Source organism: Eumetopias jubatus, unplaced genomic scaffold, assembly GCF_037043125.1.
Source record: "Eumetopias jubatus isolate StellerSeaLion01/CBP00866 unplaced genomic scaffold, mEumJub1_p1.0 scaffold_2, whole genome shotgun sequence".
NCBI lineage: Eukaryota > Metazoa > Chordata > Mammalia > Carnivora > Otariidae > Eumetopias > Eumetopias jubatus.
In genome coordinates, this window is record NW_028274808.1 from 3,443,850 (window position 1) to 3,462,833 (window position 18,984).

At 38.5% G+C, this 18,984-nt stretch overlaps 1 protein-coding gene across 1 annotated transcript in view; it reads right to left on the minus strand.

Moving 5' to 3' along the window:
- The window catches only part of CSMD1 (CUB and Sushi multiple domains 1), a 1,681,733-nt gene that overhangs the window by 197,338 nt on the left and 1,465,411 nt on the right, over positions 1–18,984 (minus strand). The window contains exon 40 of the mRNA XM_088021297.1: positions 16,103–16,207. Within this exon, the coding sequence (XP_087877423.1) occupies positions 16,103–16,207 (105 nt within the window). The remainder of the gene's footprint in view (positions 1–16,102; positions 16,208–18,984) is intronic.

The window sequence follows — 18,984 nt, forward strand, 5'->3', positions numbered from 1 at the left end:
TCAAGAAAAGGATACATGAACAAAGTAAAAACATCAACAAAGAAACAATGAAGAAGGACCAAACAGAAATTTTGAACTAAAGAACACAATAACTGAATTGACACATCCATTAGAGAAGACCAATGTTAGACTTAAGCAGAAGAAAGAAACAGCAACCTTGAAGAAGTTTGGTCATTTGAAATCATCAAGTCAGAGGAGAATAAAAGGCAGAAAAATGAATAAGGCTTAATGGAATTACAGAAGACCACCCAGCAGAACAACATGTGCATTATGGGTATCCCAGAAGGAAGAAAAAAAAAGAGAGAAATGAAGGCAGAGGATCTATTTGAAGAAATAATGGCTGAAAACTGCCCAAATCTGAGGAATGAAATGGACATACCAATTAAAGAAGCTCAAAGAAATCCAACCAGGATAAATCTAAAGACACCTACATTAAGGCACATCATAATGGGGGCACCTGGGTGGCTCAGTCGTTAAGCATCTGCCTTCGGCTCAGGTCATGATCCCAGGGTCCTGGGATCGAGCCCCACATCAGGCTCCCTGCTCCGCAGAAGCCTGCTTCTCCCTCTCCCACTCCCCCTGCTTGTGTTCCCTCTCTCACTGTGTCTCTCTCTCTGTCAAATAAATAAAATATTTAAAAAAAGACACATCATAATCAAACTATCACAGACAAAAATGTAAAAAGAAAACATTTTTTTTCTTGAAAATAGCAAAGGAAAAGAAAACTGTAATGTTCAAGGAACCTCATATCAGACTGCCAGTGGATTTCTCATCAGAAAACTTGTAGGCTAAATGGAGTCAGATGTATATTTAAAGTGCTGGAAGATAAAAAACAAACAAACAAACAAAAACAAATGAACAAACAAAATTTCAGTCTGACAAAAAAGAATATTACATCCAGCAAAACTGCCCTTCAGAGTTGAAGGAGAAATCAAGACATTTCCAGATAAACAAAAACTGAGGGAATTCAGCACCGATAGACCTGCCCCAAAGGAAGTGCAAAAGGAAGTCTTTCAAATTGAAGTGATGGTAAATAGTAGATAGTGACAGTAAACCATGTAAAATTATAAAACTCTCTGGTAAAAGTAAATATGTAAAAAATATACAATCCTGTAGTATTGTAATATAAGTGCATAAATCACTTTTAAATCTGTTATAACATTTTAAAAGCAAAAACATAGAAAGTAATTATAAACTTATATAAATGGATATGGAATATAAAAGGGTAATTTGTGTCATCAAAAAGGGGGAGAACAGATATAAAGGAATAGAATTTTCATGTGACAGAAGTTATTATCAGTTTAAAATACATTCTTATTACTTAAAGAAGTTTTATGTAATTTCCATGGTATCCTCAAAGAAAGTATCTATATAATACACACAAAGTGAAATGAGAGAGAAATTATAACATATCATTACAAAAATATCAACAAAACACAAAAAGTCAGCAAGAAAGGAAAAGAGGGACACAAAAGCTCTAAGACATTCAGAAAAGAAATGAATAAAATGGCAATAGCAAGCCCTTCCTCATCAGTAATTACTTTAAATGTAAATGAATTAAATATAACAATTAAAAGACATAGATTGGCAGAATGGATTAAAAAAAAGAAGACCCAATTACATGTTGTTTATAAGACACTTTTTTTTTGTCTTCACTGTTTATTTAATACATTGGGCTATACAGTATTAGGTTCAGCCGTATGAAATTTCCATATTCTATCTTTTATTTATTTATTTTTAAGGTTTTATTGATTTATTTGACACAGAGAGACAGCGAGAGAGGGGACAAAGCAGGGGGAGTGGGAGAGGGAGAAGCAGGCTCCCAGCCGAGCAGGGAGCCCGATGTGGGGCTCGATCCCAGGACCCTGGGACCATGACCTGAGCTGAAGCAGACGCTTAACGACTGAGCCACCCAGGCGCCATCCATATTCTATCTTTTTAACAACAGGAATAAAAAATAATAAAAGCAATAATTTATTGACATTACTAACTCTCTATGATGTGCTAAATGCTTACCATTGATTATCTATCTTATTTAATTCTTTTTTTATTATGTTATTTTAATCACCATACATTACATCATTAGATTTTTTTAAAGATTTTATTTATTTATTTGAGAGTGAGAGAGAGAGCCCAAGGGGGTTAGGGTTAGAAGGAGAAGCAGACTCCCTGCTGAGCAGGGAGCCCGATGTGGGACTCGATCCCGGGACCCCGGGATCATGACCTGAGCCGAAGGCAGTCGCTTAACCAACTGAGCCACCCAGGTGCCCACTTCATTAGTTTTTGATGTACTGTTCCATGATGCATTGTTTGTGCATAACACCCAGTGCTCCACACAGAACGTGCCCTCTTTAATACCCATCACCAGGCTAAACCATCCCCCACCCCCTCCCCTCTAGAACCCTCAGTTTGTTTCTCAGAGTCCATAGTCTCTCATGGTTCGTCTCCCCCTCCGATTTCCCCTTCATTTTTCCCTTCCTGCTATCTTCTTCTTTTTTTTTTAAACATATAATGTATTATTTGTTTCAGAGGTACAGGTCTGTGATTCAACAGTATAAGACACTTTAGATCTTAGGACATGCATAGGCCTTTCACTTAGGACAAGTGAAAGGATGAGAAGATGCCCCATTAAAACAGGAAACTAAAGAGATCAAAGTGGCCATGCTTACAAGAGACAAAATAGCTTTTGAGATAAGAACTGATAAAATAAGGTATCTTTGAGATATTAATTAGAGATAAAGATGGACATTGTGTAATGAGAAAAGGATCAATTCCCCAGGAATATACATATATATATATAATCTAACATTAGGAGTCCCAAATGTTTGAAGCAAAAATTGACAGAATTGAAGGGAGAAATAGACATAGCACAATAATACTGAGAGCCTTCAATACCCCATTTTAACTTATGGATAGAATCACCAGGCAGAGGACCAATAAGGAAGGAGAAAACCTGAAGAACACTAAAAACCAAGTGGACCTGAGAGATATTTACAGAATACTCCACCCAAAAAGTCAGAATACACATTCTTCTCAAGTGTATAAGGAACATTTTCAAAGATAGGCCAAATTTTGAGTCACAAAATAAACCTTAACCAATTTAAAAAGACTGAAATCATACAAAGTACCTTCTCTGACCATAATAGAATGAAACTAGAAATCAATAGCAGAGGGAAAACAGAAATTTCCACAAATCTGTGTAAATTAAACCAAATCTTAAATCCAATAGGTCAAAGGCCAAATAAGAGAATTTAGAAAATATCTGGATACATGAAAACAAAAATGTGACAGACCAACAACTTCTGGGATGCAGTAAAACTAGGACTAAGAGGAAAATTTATAGTGGTAAATGCTTACTTTATAAAAGAAGGAAGATCTTGAATAAATAATCTAACTTTACACCTCAAGGAACTAGAGAAAGAGAGTAAACTAAGCTATATGATCGAGTGATCTCAGTTTTGGGTATGTATCCAAAAGATTTCAAAGCAAAAAGTCAAAGAAATATTTCCACACTCACTTAGAGCATTATTCACAATATCCAGAAGGTGAAAGCAATCGAAATGTCCACTGACAGAAGAAAGTGTGGTACATACACATACAAGGGAGTACCATTTAACCTTAAAAAAAGGAAATCCTGTCACAGGCTAAAATATGGATGAACCTCGAATACATTATGCTAAGTGAAATAAGTCAGTCAGAAAACGACAAATGGAGTATGAGTATAAAATAGTCCAAATCACAGAAACAGAAAGTAGAAATGGGTTTGCCAAGGGCTGGAGGGAGAAGAGGAGGAGAATTAGTGTTTAATTGTATATAGGTCTGCTATATGACAAAGTCCTAGAAATCTGGTGCACAATAATGTGAATATATTTAACAATACTGAACCACACATTTAAAAATGGTGAAGCTTGTCAGTTTAAGGTTATGTGTTTTCTACCACAATAAAAAAATAAGCAGGAGTAGGGATAAGTATGTCAGTCTAGACTCAGATACACGACAAAGTATGAACAAGAAAGGCCCCCTAAGTTGTACCTTACCCTCCCACAGCATGGGCTTTCAATATGTAAAGATAAAAAAAATTGTTCACACTGGGGGCACCTGGGTGGCTCAGTTGGTTAAGCCCTGAAGTCTGCCTTCGGCTCAGGTCATGATCCCAGGGTCCTGGGATCAAGCCCCGCATCGGGCTCCCTGCTCAGCGGGAAGACTGCTTCTCCCTCTCCCACTCCCCCTGCTGGTGTTCCCTCTCATGCTCTCTCTCTCTGTCAATTAAATAAATAAATAAATCTTTAAAAAAATTGTTCACACTGAAGAGTGAATGATATAATTTTCATTTCAAATGGACTATCAAAAACACAGATCTGATCACAGATCTACCCCTTATCTCTTTAAGTTTTTCTTCCTCCTAATTGGACATTAGCACCTCCTAATTAAATCATGTGAAAACAAGTGAGCCAACACAATTTATTAAGTTCTATACACAGATTAAAGAAAGGAGGTGTGGAAGAAGGGTAATATTTCCCAGGATACCAAAGAACTAACAGTCTAATTGGGTTTAAAGGCCATAAAGAACAATAATACAATGAAAAATGTGTTGTAATTGAAGCATGTGAATAATCAATGCTGATAAAAATGGAGGTCAGAGAAATGAAATGGATTGACACAATGCGAGGAGCAGGCTGAGTGGGTCCTGAAGGACAGGTGGGGCTCGGAAAGGCAGAGAGACGTGGCGGAGAGGTTGCGGGGGAGGAGGAGAGGGGAAACACTCCCGGGAAAATGATAATTTACACAGTGTGTTTGGTGGACTGTAACTGACCGAATGAAATGGCTTGAGGGAAAACAGTGGGTGATAAAACCAGTTGACACATTAGGCAGAGATGCCTAGATAAGGAAGTGAGAAAATGTTGATCCACTGAAGGATTTTAGGCAGAGAATGAATGTTGTGATCAAAGAGACGTTGGGGCAGAAATCTGAGTATAATGGCATTGGGCTGGAAAGGAGCAGAAACCGAAGGACCAGTGAGTGTAAAGTTATGGCCATAGATCAACGTGAAGAATGAGAGGAATGTCAAGATTTAGGGGAATACATGTTTTTAACTGGAAAACACACCAGTGACCTAAGGAGGAAGGGCTGTAAAGGCTTCCTTGTTGATTATGTGTCTGATATGAAGTTGTGCATGACTCCACGGGGGAATCTGACAAAAGCTCACTCAGAAAGGAAGTTTGTGCATCATTTTTATTCATTAAACAGGACATAGAGAATAGACAACTCTGATGAACAGGCAGAGGGAACCTCGTAGTTTGGGGAGTAGGAAACAGCCCTGTGACATTTCCCCTTCCAAAACTGCTTCCTTTTCTGACACTCAAAATTTTTCTCACTTTAGTCACTTACACGGCTAAAGTCCACTCCCCTGTGTCTAGAGCTTTGATCCAAAATCTGATAGGACTGGGCATCCCATGAATGATCAGCTCGTGGTTGACTAAGTCCCAGAGCCACTAGTCATTACTTATTCAAATTCCAGCATCTTTATTCCTCAGTTACTAACCATGGAAAATTTGCAAGACCGGCAATAGAATAGAGAATTCTTTTAAGTTTTAACATTTAAGGGATGAGTTTGATAATATAACATCATGAGTTTTAAGCTTTAAGTAAGAAGATCTTAAAACCAAACAAATGATTAAAAACTAGAATACTCATAGTTTTCAAGTGGCCACAACTTTTCAATAAAGCAATATACGTTTGCAGGTGGGACTCTATTGGAATATCTGTTCTATAAGGACAAAAAGTCTAGATTTACCCATTATGTGGGCATAGAGGATCTATAAGTGCATAGATAATGCTAGATTAACATCTGATAAACATTTTCCATATAACTTTTCTAGAGTTGGACCCAGACACCCACTGTGGCTGAACCATTTTGCTTTTCCATAACACTCGGAGACTCATTTAAACAGGATAGGATTTGTTGAAAGTGAGCACCCTCCAATAGATTCCACCATGATAGATTCCTAGAACTGTGATGCTTTGCCTTAAGTGTTTTTCTGTGGCTGACTATCGCCCATTCTCCCATCCTTCCTTCAAGAAATATTTTCAGTCTAAAACAGAGCCCTGCAGTTATTTTGCACGTCAGAACTCTGTTTCTTTTCTCTGAGGTACTTAGCACAATCTGTAACCACCGCGGACACAGGTTTTCTCGTGTATTATGCCCACCCGTAGAACGCAAATTCTACATAAGCAGAAACCATGACTGCTCCTCTCCTCATGACTCTGTCTACAAAGCCTAGAGAACAGAGTAGAGTATATAAAAGATGCTCGAATAATTCATGATGAATGCTGGGATGCCCACCGTTTACTTTAGGAGGAACATGACTGAGGGGAGGGGGAAGCAATTATCCCCTAGAAATGAAATTAAGGCCAATCTGCATGTTCTGTGAAAGCCACTCCAAATGGAGAACCATCAAACACAAAAGTCATCTCAAATGAGTCACAAGGGCAGATGCACCAAATGACAACTGTTAATTTGAAACCAGGCTCCTTCTTGTGCAAGCAGCTCTCTGAGTCATGAGCAGCATGAGCAGCAGCATAATGGATTCAATGATTGATGATTCTCTCAAGCAGCAGCCGGGAGGCCAGCTGACAAACACATGTTATGCTAAGACGCACCTCTTAAAGAAGTGTGGGGACAGCAGGTGACCCTCCACAGATGTAATCTTAGGATAAATCCTCAGTTCTATCCATTCCATCCCTGGCCCTTTGCAAATGTAATGCCTGAGATTCCAAAGACTACAGAGAAACTTGCTTTCAATCAGTTATTTGTCAACTGAAGGACCAAGAGACTGTCATTTATGTTGCACCTTTGACTTAAATGTAATACTTTTAAAAATACTGAAATATCACAGGTAGGAAGAAAGTGTTCACTTGTTACCATTTTGTGTGTGTTACACTCAACTCCAAAGAGAGCTGGCATTCTCCTGTCACCAAACCAAGTGATGGTAATGCTGAATGCCTGGAATAATCTCCTAAGAGAGACTTCACTTGTTTGGGGGGCGGGGGCGGCTCTGGAATTCTCCGTGATGTAAAATAGAAGCCAGGATTTATAATACAGTTGACCCTTGAATGACACGGGTTTGAATTGGTCAACTGGGCGGGTCTACTCACATGAAGATTTAAAAAATAAATAAATACAGTACAGTACTGTAAGCGTATAGTTGTCTCCTGATGAGCTTTTAAATAACATTTTCTGTTCTCTAGCTTACTTTATTCTAACAATGTAGTATATGATACATATAACAGGTAAAACATGAGTTAATTGACTGTGTATGTTATTGGTAAGGTTTCTGGTCAACAGTAGGCTATTAAAAGTGACACGCATACTTTCAACTACTCAGGGGTTGGCACCCCTAACCCCACATTGTTCAAGGGTGAACTGTACTTTAAATACTTCTGTGCTGCTTGGTCCAGTTAGAACTTAATAGAAAACAAGGAAGACGTGAATAATTATCAATTGATGTGTCTGAAAGCAATTTTAATAGGATTCAGGGAGGCATTCTTTGTTTGCCAAACTAAAAGTTAATCAAGGGTCTCAGAAGATTCTTTGAAATAAGAACATTTATAAAAAAATTATGGATCAACAAATGATCAATATAGAAATAAACACAAAAAGGGGCTTAAAATGAAGTGATTAAGAGGATAACTTCATTATAACATTGAGTGAGTGTTGGTTTACGGGATGTTCACCTGGTGGGCAGCAGTGAGCTCTAACCTCTGAGTACACAGAATGAAATCTCTGTAAACACACCCAAGGTTATATTGAGACTCTACCTTGATCAGTCTCTCATTTCCTGCAGTTTTACTCACACCCATCATTCAAGTTGAGAAACCTTATTGGCATTAATGTAAGATTAAAATGCCACTAAAACAGTCACCAATACTTTACACATATTTATAAGGATCATTGCAATCACAGAGGGCTAATCGAAGTTGTCAATATTCAACTGTGATAGTATCCAACTAAAAAAGCTTAGTACTTTTGATTGCAAAAAAGCTCAGTGCATTTTCCTGAATTTTAATCTTTATTTAAATAGTTCTTTCTGAATTCTGTTTTGAAATGGATACACAAAGGAAATTAAATATAGTACTTACTGAAAACAAGCATGAAGGAAATTAATGCACTTAATTACATTATGTTCTCAACAGTATATCAAAAACTGATATATGACTGTGATGTAAAATTCATTTCTGCATTTTCTAGAAAACTGGTTTTGAAGACAAGTTCCCTTGCAAATTTTAAGTACCTTTTAGAATACAGAACAAGGAAGGAGTTTATCTCTTTTGATTAATTACTACATTTTCATTTTTAAAAAGAAAATCATGCCAATAAATTCTGTTTCCTTTTTGCTTGTATTGCCACTAATTCAAAGCTACATTTAATGCCGAATGATAGCAATTCTTTTATTCTAGGTGGCCAGTACATTTATAACTTCCTCCTTAGTTTGGTTGCTGTTTAAAATTTTATTTCTTTATTAATTTTCTTCTTGTATATATATTTTTAAGTTGCATCAAATATCTGAAAAGCAGATAGGTCATTTTTTTAAAAAAATAGAAAATCTTATTTGTCCGACTATGTATCTTTTGATGAGGTCTTATACATTCATGATTTGTAATCTTTTTTTTACTATACTCTTAACTACCAATTATATAATACATGAGTCACCTATAATAAATTTTGAACTTCCTTGCACTTGAAATAATACTATATCAGAATGCTCTAGACATGTTTAAAAACCACTGATGTCTGAACCAAATCAAGTGAACAGTAAAATATTTTATATGTATTTTATAATGGTAAATAATCATTTCAACTAATGACAATTAATACACTGAACTTGCAAGCATGCTAAAATGTGAGAAAAGAAAAAGAAATCTCCACTTAATCCTGCCTTCTAAAGGAGAAACATGCAATTCAACAATGAAAGAGTTGCTATATTACTTTTCTACAAATTTTCTCTCTTTTTCCTCATAACTACAAATCACTGATTCAAACGCCAACCTTTTTCAGAATAAATATATTCTGAATGTGTTATTGCAACTTTTTGTCTTACTCTCTCTCTTCTTTTTATGTGAGGCTGTCATTGCCATAGCTTATATGTTCCTGGCTCTGATCCATCGAACCCTTCTCTGCTGCAGGCCAGAGCCCGACATGTGGGACGACAGCTTCCACACTGGACCATGTCCATAGCTGGGCTACTATTTAAAGAAGAATAGCCTACTTTGTGTATTGTAAGATATCTGAAATTTATCCTGCACAATAGCCTCCCTGTCTTCCTTGCCTCCTGGAGGGCAAAGGTCATGTCTTACAGACTTCAGAAATATTTTGCTAACTCCACTGTTTCCCAATAGTGAGTTTTGATAGGACAAACAAAAACAAAATAAAACAAACAAACAAACAAAAAACAAAAACCCCCACAAACTCCTGAGAAAAACAATGAAATAAAAAAGCTTCTACATATGCAGTTATTTTGGTGCTATTTTGACTGAATGCCATACATTAGCACTGAAGAGGCTTGCGTAATTGCAGTAGCCTTGCACTGGAGGGCGAATTCACTCATGGGTTTATCACCTTAACTTGGGATAGATGCATTCAATGGGGTGTTGCATAGTTCACAGCAGAATTAGAAATTAAATATCTTCCAATTTAGCAAGACAGAAATACATATAAGCTGAGCTACAATAATGGTCTCATTTAATAAAGATTTTTTTTAAAGACTCATTTATTTATGAGAGAGAGAGAGAGAATGAGAGAGTGTGCCTGTGAGCCAGTTGGGGGAACGGGCAGAGAGAAAGAGAATCTTTAAGCAGATTCTACCTATGACCAGTGTGGGGCCTGATGTGGGGCTTGATATCACAATCCTGAGATCCTGACCTGTGCTGAAATCAAGAGTTGGAGGCTTACCTGACTGAGCTACTCAGGTGCCCCTTAACAGAGATTTTAATCATGAAAAATATGATTATTAAGTAAACACAGTTATATGCAAAAATCAGAATAGTTTCTATTCAAGAAATTTCTAAATGGAGAACAGTTCTGAATTAGATGGACTTATTCTGTTAATAGTGTATTTGTAATGTAAATATATATTAAATTTAATTCCATAATTTATCTGTAAATGTCTGAATTTTTTCATAGTTATGATGAATCCTATATTACTACGTTACAATTGTGTGTGTGCTACATGGATGATATAGATGGATAATTTCTTTTAAAAATGAGCATTCAAGAAAAGCTTCTTCATGGCTAACCTAAAAAAATAATTTTGGTGGGACACCTGGGTGGTTCATTTGGTTAAGTGTCTGCCTTCAGCTCAGGTCATGATCTCAGGGTCCTGGGATCTAGTCCCGCAGCGGGTTCCCTGCTCAGCAGAGAGTCTGCTTCTCCCTCTGCCTGCCGCTCCCCCGGTCCTGCTCACTCACGCTCTCTCTCTAACAATAAATAAAATCTTAAAAAAAAAGTTTTTAAAAAACAGTAATTTTGGTATTTATATATTTATCTTTGAATGAGGGGAAACCCATCAAAGGATTTCCACTTCCACATGGGATATAGAAACCTGAAAAGTAAAGCATTGCTTTCAGTTTAACAATGAGAAAAATCTTTAAAAAAATGAAAAAATCTAAACCATAAAGTCATAACTTTTCTTGAACTCATCCACGAGATGAGGTTCCAGGTACTGGCTGACAGCAATTGAAAGAAGAATAAGCCCATTCCAGGAGATGCAGGACATGGAAACCATCTCTATGACAGAATACAGGACAAAGGCGACCAACACTCACACTTAGGAAAGAACAAAACAAACCAGGTAACCTCTTGGCAAACTCCTGAAGGCCAGGCATGGGGCCCAAATAGTTCAAGGACCCAGAGAGACGGGAGTCTGCCCTTCCTTCCACAGGTGATTGATAGAAATGTTGGGGGCACAGCAGGAGCCTGGAGGGAGCCCCCCAGATAGTTTTTCTATGGAGAGAAGGGTATGAAATATCACATGCGTCCCTGAACCCATCACTTACAGGCAATAAAAGTGTTAAACTCCTAGGGGAGGGGCAGCAAAATCTGTAACCTCCAGGGCACAGGCAAAGAGGCATTGCAGCTTGGAGAACGGTAGATAAAAAAGGAAGATCTGTATCCAGGTGTGGCAGGAAAACCGGCATGAGCTTAGCGTCCTCTATGGATTCCAAGATAATGGTCTCCTGGCACTGGGGACAGGCAGAAAGCCCCCCTGAAGACAGACAACAGGTAGAATTGGAAGGCTTTGAGAGGGAGGGTGGGGATGCTGAGCGCACATCACCCCCAAGTGCAGACTCACGGGGTCTGGCGTTGGCTGGAAGAGAATGGCAGCAGAGCCCTGAGGCTGGCATGAGCCCAGCACAGAGTGACGGGTAATGGCAGTCTACTACTGGGGAGGGAGAGAGTTTGCAGGGTGACCCCATCTTCTGAAAACATGTCTAGGGATGACTGGAAACAAAGGTGGAGCACTAACACTGAGGAAAATCTCTGGAATTCAGCACATGGTGCTGGTAGCTCACCACTGGGGTAGTTTGGAGGGCACTGGAAGAAACCAGAGCAACAGGACTCAAACCAGCTCACCTGGGGACCGCAGGGACTCAATAGCTTACCAGCAGTGGTATGCCCATTCCCAGGTGTATGTATTATGAAAGGCATTCCCCACCATTCTACTCAAGGTCTCCAGGTTTAGTAAAGCATTTTGAGACACACACACAAAAAAAAGCAAGAAAAAGCAACCCTTTGTCCAGAGATAAAGTGACAAAGCCAGATGCAGAATATATTCCCAGAATGGAGAAATTAGATGGGAATATTAAAATAACTATGAAAAATATGTTAAAGAATCTAGGGAGACAGGTGGCATGCATGAACAGATGGAGTAATGATTGTAGAGAAATGATAATTATAGAAAAAGTCAAAAGAAAATTCTAGTTGGGGGAGACCCACAATATCAGAGATGAAGAATTCTTCTAATGGGCTCATTAGTAGATGTGACACTGTTGGGGAAGGATTCAGTGAATCTGCAAAAGGGTTAATATCAATGATACAAACCAGAACACAAGGAGAAAAGAGTGAATAAAACAGAAGTGAGCACCAAGAAGTATGAAATGATGTCAAACAGTCTAATGTACATGTAATTGGAGTCCCAGAAGAAGCCGAAAGAGGTGGGGCAAAGTCAATATTTGGGATGGCAGTGTGGCTGAGATTTGTTTGTAACTAACAGAAGATGTTAGAGCATATTGAGTACGCACATACACTCAGCCCTAGACACACCATAATTAACCTGATGAAAATAAAACATAAAGATAAAATGTTGCAGCAAGCCAGAGAGAGGGGACACACGCATGTCTATAGCTACAGGAAACAACAGGTTACTTCTCATCATCAACTAAGAAGTGAGAAGACAAGGGAGTGACATCTAACATACTGAAAATGAAGAAAATTTCAACCCAGACTTCTGTACCTGGCAAAACATCTTTCAAAAATGAAGGTGAAATAATGACTTTAAAAAAAAAAAAAATGTTGTCAGCAGGCCTGCACTACAAGAAAGGCGAAAGAAAGGTCCTCGGACAGAAACTTGGATTGACCCAGAGACATAAAGAGTTCCAATGATGCTAAAAGCAAAGGCAAATATAAGATATTTATTTTTCTTATTTTCTATTCAGTCTAAAAGATCACTGTTGTAGTAGAGTAGTAGGAATGTAAAAACCAAAAGTAGTAAAAATGTTTTGTGGGCTTTATAGCTTATAAGAATAAAATGTAAGACAATGAATAACATAAGGGATGGAAAGCAGATATTAGAAATACACACTTGTAAGGCTCTTTTACATGAAAGGCCATAATATCATTTGAAGATGCTAAAATGCTAAAGATGTATCTTTTAAACTCTAGGCAGAGCATTATATTTTTTAAGTTTTATCTAATCAGCCCATAGTGGAAGTAAATTGAAGCAATAAAAATATTCAGTTAAACCAAAAGCTGGCAGGGAAAGAGGGGAGAATCAAGAAAATACAAATCAGACAAATAGAAAGGTTCCGATAGGGCATATGGCTTCAATCTTATTACCTCTTCTGCCGCCAAATCCCACTGAAATCAATAAACCCTGGTTTATTGATATATTGATATATATGACTTATCTATATCAATCAACAATAGATATTCCTATATATAAAACATTCTCTGCTCTTTTCATGTTGAGATCAAGGATAGCTGCCACCATATTTTTCCCTAGGAGCAAGTTCATACGCTATATACCCTTAGTGCAGATTTTCTAATTTCCAGGGTCAACCAGTACCATTATTGTCTACATACATCTGTAAGGTTTCATGATATTTGTTTATTTGTTTTGTTCTATTTTGGTATTTCCTCTGAAGAAAAGAGCCCAGAGCAAGGGTGACACCCGTGTAACTCTGTCCAACTTCCCACCCAGATTAGAAGGACTGCTGGCGTCGAGAACACACAAAGCATTCAATGATGCTGGATCTTTTGAGTTTTTACCCAGATCATGCAAGAGAACCTAGATCATACAAATTGGATCAGGCCTTCTTGGAATTGCTTTTGCGATCATTAAAATTTGATAGTTCAGGGGCGCCTGGGTGGCTCAGTCGTTAAGCGTCTGCCTTCGGCTCAGGTCATGACCCCGGGGTCCTGGGATCGAGCCCCGCATCGGGCTCCCTGCTCCGCGGGAAGCCTGCTTCTCCCTCCCCCACTCCCCCTGCTTGTGTTCCCTCTCTCGCTGTGTCTCTCTCTGTCAAATAAATACATAAAATCTTTAAAAATAAATAAATAAAAATTAAAAAATAAAATAAAATTTGATAATTCATCCCAAAAGTAAAAATGTTTGTTTTGTGTTTGGGAACACTCACAGTGCTCATCTGGAATGATGGATTGGGATATTTACCAGAGCCTAGTGTTTACTTCCCAAGGAGAAAAGTGAAAGTCCTCAGACAGAAGCAGGTGTGGATCAGCCATAGCAGTTCTGGCTTTAAGGACAAATGGATTCACAAGCTCCTCTATCTTCCATGGATCATCTACCTGCTCATGACCCTCGGGGTCATCATTTGTAAAACAGAGCAGTGCATGCTGCCTTTCGGATAGGACAGTTGGGATCCTAGCATAGGGTTCAGTCAAGGGCCTTCGTGATGAAGTGTCTCTCATTCTGCGGGTCACTAGCAGTGTGACTACAGGCTATGTTCTTCCTCCTTTAAGCACTGGGCATACCTCCAAACTAGGGTTTTTTGAGGACAATTGAGTAAGGGGCTGTAACATGTTTAAAGCAGGACCTGGCATAGAGTGTGTGTTTTGGTCCTTTTTCTTATTATTTCATGGATATCAATTTTAGTGACAAATCTGAATTTAGAAGCTTACAGATCTACAGTACATATTTTAAGGTAGATGGAAAAATATGTCAACAGATTAAAAATATGAGACAATCTTTTGGCAGCCTAATTCAACAGTCCTTCTTCTGTTTGATGTTGGCCTTAGTGAGATTAATTCTACAAAACCTTTATATGACCAGTATTTTGAACTCTGGCTCAAGGAATTAGAACCGAGAAATGAGTGCTTTTAAATACACCGGAGATTGGGAGGGCATGAATGACTTGGGAGAGATCACAATGGTGTTAGCATCCAAAACAATCACTCAGAACAAATGTGAGCAAATGAAAACATAGCATTATGTTTGGGCAACTAAAAAATAAATACATTAAGTAATGAAACAAGGCCTTGGATTTTTAAACAAGATTCATTTCGGTGAGAAATATCTTAGTCTTTCTCTTTTAATGAAGTATATTGGTTGGGAATAAAGTAGAATGTAGATAATTATATTGTTGCAGCTGTAATTTTATGTAATAGTAACTGAGGACTAATTATTTCACCAACACCTCTTTTTATAAGAAGTGAGTGAAAAGCCCAATTCCGCAAGATGAGTTTGAGTGAAAGACAGAAGAGCATTCATGAGTTCTAACATTGCTAAAAATATTAGTGAATTTATTAACACTATCATAAATAAGGTTGATCGTTTCCTATCTACAGATGTTCACAAAATGTATCAAAGTAGCAGATTTTTTTTCCAGACATTTCCTACATAAATAACATCTACAGCATCATTTTATACTGTCACCAAAGTAGTCCTATTCAAATAAATTGGAATAAACTTGCATACAAATGCCTGTAATAAGTAGGGGAATTTAACTGAAATGGGAAACAGCCCTGTGGTTTCTGTCTGGTTCAGAATATTTATCATCAGCTGGAAACCTGGCCTATCAAAAACATGCATGCATTTACATCTCAGCAAACTGTTTATCTCAATTCAAAAGATCACTTATTAAAGCTTATCCATGTATTTGCTTATTTGCAACTGCTTATTAAAGAAGATGAATATCAACATTAAGCATTTTTAGTGCTTGAAAACATGTCCTAAAATAAACCTGACTCTCATTGGAAATTCTTATTTCGTTTTTACAAGGTTTACCTGCATAATCAAATGCCAAAGAAGATTTGTGAATTTGACCTTTGTCAACCCATTTATCAGACTATTAACTCACTTGCACATTCATTTTTAAAAGGTTAGCATCTCCTTCACAATACCTTCTTCCAATTAGAATGAATAATACACAAAGCTGAATGCAGTGGTACTCCGTGCTGACAGCCTTGGAGTCTAGAAGTGGAAAGGCCTATGACCATAATCTGTTTGGAAATTATGATTTTCTAGGTTTCAGGATGTTAATATGAACATTTGTTATCACTCACAAAAAAAAAAAAAACCCAGGAATCATACAAATGGTTAGGCTTTGTGCTTTTGAACAATTATTCCAGAAACTAACATCTGCATCTATCCAATTATTCCAGATACTAACATCTGCATGTCCTCATTCATTTGCTTTTACAATAAATATTTCATAGAGAGAGATTTTGTGTGACCCACTTTCATGCAACTTTTAAAGTAGTTTTAGAACAATACTATTTTCCTATGTAATAAGGGTGTGGACTTTGTTTCCGTTCAGAAAGGTACTCAGTATAACAATGGAAGCTGGATGCAGAAAGAGTTGACCTTACTTTTGTATTCCAGGTGAAAGCCAGCAGCTGCCACACTAATATCAGACTGGAAATGCAGATAGAGCTGGTTGGAGGTGCTGTTCAGAAGGGCTGGGACTGTGGTTCCTGCAGGAGACATGGAGTAGAGCAATAACATGACAAATGCATTCAATTATCCGCCTATAAAATAGATGCGGTGTCTGTTATGGTTTCCAAATCCCTATGGTCTGATAGCCACCTATGTAATCTGAGTATTGGCTTTAATCCTTTTGTACTTTGAGTCTCTCTTTTGTTCTCATATGTAAAGTTACACATTTTCTCTGCTCTCCACAAGCTGATGTGACATCTTTCTATTATATCAGTATATGGACACAGAAATTCTTATATTTTACCATGCATTGGCTTTTCACATTGCATTCCTTTTTTTAAGATTTTATTTATTTAATTATTTATTATTTGTGGGCACAAGCATGGGGGAGCAGCAGAGGGAGAGGGAGATGCAGACTCCCCACTGAGCAGGGATCCTGACATGGGGCTCGATCCCAGAGCCCTGGGATCTTGACGTGAACCTAAGGCAGACGCTTAACCAACTGAGCCACCCAGGTGCTCCTCACACTGCATTCTTTTAAGAACACAATCATTCTGTTTGTTTGTTTGTCTTGTTTTGACTTGAACAAAGAAGGGATAAAACTTAAATGAGCGAGTCTTATGGAGGTCCTGGCGGGGCGGGGGTGGGGGCAGCAGTCAGCCTGGGTGGATTGATCCAATATATTATTGATAAAATGCTGCTTTTGACTACGTACTCTCTCTTCTATCCTTGTGTGATCCGTGCTGAACAATGTTCCCACTGAGATCTGCAAATGATTCTAACTAAGCACATATGAAAAGGAAAGTGCAGGTTTATGATAAATAATGCTTCCTTTACTTAAAATTTTCTGCCTTGTGTCGTGAGAACTGACAAGTCAGCAGGAGATGTATAGACGTCGAGGACTAGAGTGACACTGTGATACTGGAGGGGGCTGAGGAAAAGAAAAATGCCCATCAATCAGAAATTTACAGTATTCTGGTAGGAGGTATTACATAGGGGAAATGATAAGCAACTTTAAATCCCGTTTTCTACAAGCGCACATGCTCGCTGCTCCCTGCACGGACTTGCTCTCTCAAGGGCATACTTAGCACTTACGAGAGTCAAGGAAACACCTGTTGTGTCAAACTCATTGTGGTGTGAGCAAATTACTAGACCAAGATACACTGAAAATAACCCTATTGTGTAACGGAATAAGGAGATAAGTTCATAATTATCCAAGACAGATGAACATTGTCAGAAAGGTAAGATCTTCCATCATCCTTCCCTCTCCACTTTGGTGATCCTGGTGTCCCCCACCAGCTTTAAGTCAACGGCTCCAGGTACAGATTCCAGCTGGCCTCACGTCTCTGGGTGTCCAAACGACCTTTGGAGATGGCGTGTGCAAAGCCTAACTCATAATCCAAGCCTGTAAACCCTGGCCAGCCTCCTGCGTTCCCTGAGTTAGTCAACAGCACTGCTAGCATTTCCTCCTTCCCCCATTAGAGAGGCTCTCTTCTCTCTGTGACCCCACACTGCCCTGCAACCTGCTAATGGGCCCCACCTAGCCAGCCTCCCCCTGCCCCTTCACCACCATCACCCCAGTGCCACCCACCAGCACCCATGAGCTCGATGAGTGCAACCCTCTCTCAACGTGTTTTCTGAATCTACTATTGCCCTCAAACAGTTCATTCTCTATTCAGGAGTTGGAGGAAAGGATTTTTTTAAAAAATGAACTTATGATTATTTCATACTAAAATTCTCATGGATTCTTGATGATCTTAGGATGGGATTTCAGCCTCCTTGATTTGGCTTAAAGACCTTGCGTGGTCTAACCACTGCCTGTATTTCTGGCTTCTCTTTTACACAACTGATGTTTTCTGTTTGAGGTGTTCCCAAAATTGTAGCCTGGGATGCTCTTTCCCTTCTCTTCTGATCCATTTTACCTTTTTTTTATATTCAATTATAATTAACACAGTGTTATATTAGTTCCAGGTGTACAATATAATGATTCAGTACTTCTATGCATTCCTCAGTGCTTGTCCCGAGAAGTGTACTCTTAATCCCCATCAGCTATTTCCCCATCCCCCTCCCAACTCCCCTCTGATGACCACCAGTATGTTCTCTACATTTAAGAGGCTGTCTTTTGTCTCTTTTTTATTTGTTCACGAGTTTTGTTTCTTAAAATCCACATATGAGTGAAATCATATGGTATTTGACTTTCTCTGACTGACTTACTTCACTTAGCATAATACTCTCTAGCAACATCCACGTTGTTGCAAATGGCTAGATGTCATTCTTTCTCCTGGCTGAATAATATTCCATTGTATATATACCACATCTTCTTTAGCCATTCATCAGTCAGTGGACACTTAGGCTGCTTCCATATTTCGGCTGTTGTAAATAATGCTGCTAAAAACATAGGTTGGTGAGGATGCAGAGAAAGGGGAACCCTCTTACACTGTTGGTGGGAATGCAAACTGGTGCAACCACTCTGGAAAACAGTATGGAGTTTCCACAAAAATTAAAACTAGAACTACCATGATCCAGTAATTATTCCTACCTATTCCTACTCCTTCAACAATCTCCCCTCCCTTCTCACACTAAGTCAGTTACTCATGCAGTAAACATGTCTTCACCAGCTTGACAAACCTATCAACTGCCTCACCAGACACACCAGTTATTTCCTGGCTACATACCAAGCAGAGCTTCTCCTGATCAGCACAGAGCCTCAAAGCCTGGCACTTCATTCAGTACCTGAGGACAAGAAGCAGAGCAACCCATCACAGGAACCAGGGAGTGGTGGAAGCTTCCATTGGGCATCTACTCTGTAGCCCAC